This window comes from Colobus angolensis, unplaced genomic scaffold, assembly GCF_000951035.1.
Source record: "Colobus angolensis palliatus isolate OR3802 unplaced genomic scaffold, Cang.pa_1.0 Scaffold192, whole genome shotgun sequence".
NCBI classification, from domain to species: domain Eukaryota; kingdom Metazoa; phylum Chordata; class Mammalia; order Primates; family Cercopithecidae; genus Colobus; species Colobus angolensis.
In genome coordinates this window covers 997,316-997,777 of record NW_012115066.1, presented here as the reverse complement: position 1 = coordinate 997,777, position 462 = coordinate 997,316, and the positions used below count along the sequence as shown (strand labels likewise).

Genomic DNA, 462 nt, shown 5'->3' with positions numbered 1-462 from the left:
GCCGCGCGGTCCGCTCGCGGAACACGCACACTGACTGCAACAGCGGCTCGTTATACTTGTCCCACATGCCTGCCACCCGGTAGCCGTGCACCAAGCCCGCCTCGTTGTCCAGAAAGACCAGCGCCCCGCCGGGACCGCGGTGCAGGTTGCTGGTGGCGCGCTGCATGACGCGCGGGTCCCACTGCAGGCTGAAGAGGTTGCTTACGAGCCGGTCGAAGTTGGCTGTCAGGTAGTCAAAGAGGATTAAGTCGGTCCATTGTACTAGGTCCACGAGCTCCGCCAGGCTGAGGTTGGCCAGCTCACCCCCGGCGTCCCGGAGGGGGCGCAGACGGCCGTCCTCCGACCGCCAGGGCGCAGGCACTACCACGTCCGTGAGGTTGGGCAGCCAACGCGTCAGGCTCACCACGCTGCCCTCGGTCCAGTGCGCAGCGCGCAGCTCCTCCTGCACCTGCGCCCACTGCG

General features: G+C 67.7%; 1 protein-coding gene across 1 annotated transcript in view; it reads right to left on the bottom strand.

Annotated features, from left to right (window-relative positions):
* Positions 1–462, bottom strand: part of FJX1 (four jointed box 1 (Drosophila)) — a 12,932-nt gene that overhangs the window by 2,472 nt on the left and 9,998 nt on the right. Inside the window, exon 2 of the mRNA XM_011940751.1 lies at positions 1–457. Coding sequence (XP_011796141.1) covers positions 1–457 — 457 coding nt within the window. The remainder of the gene's footprint in view (positions 458–462) is intronic.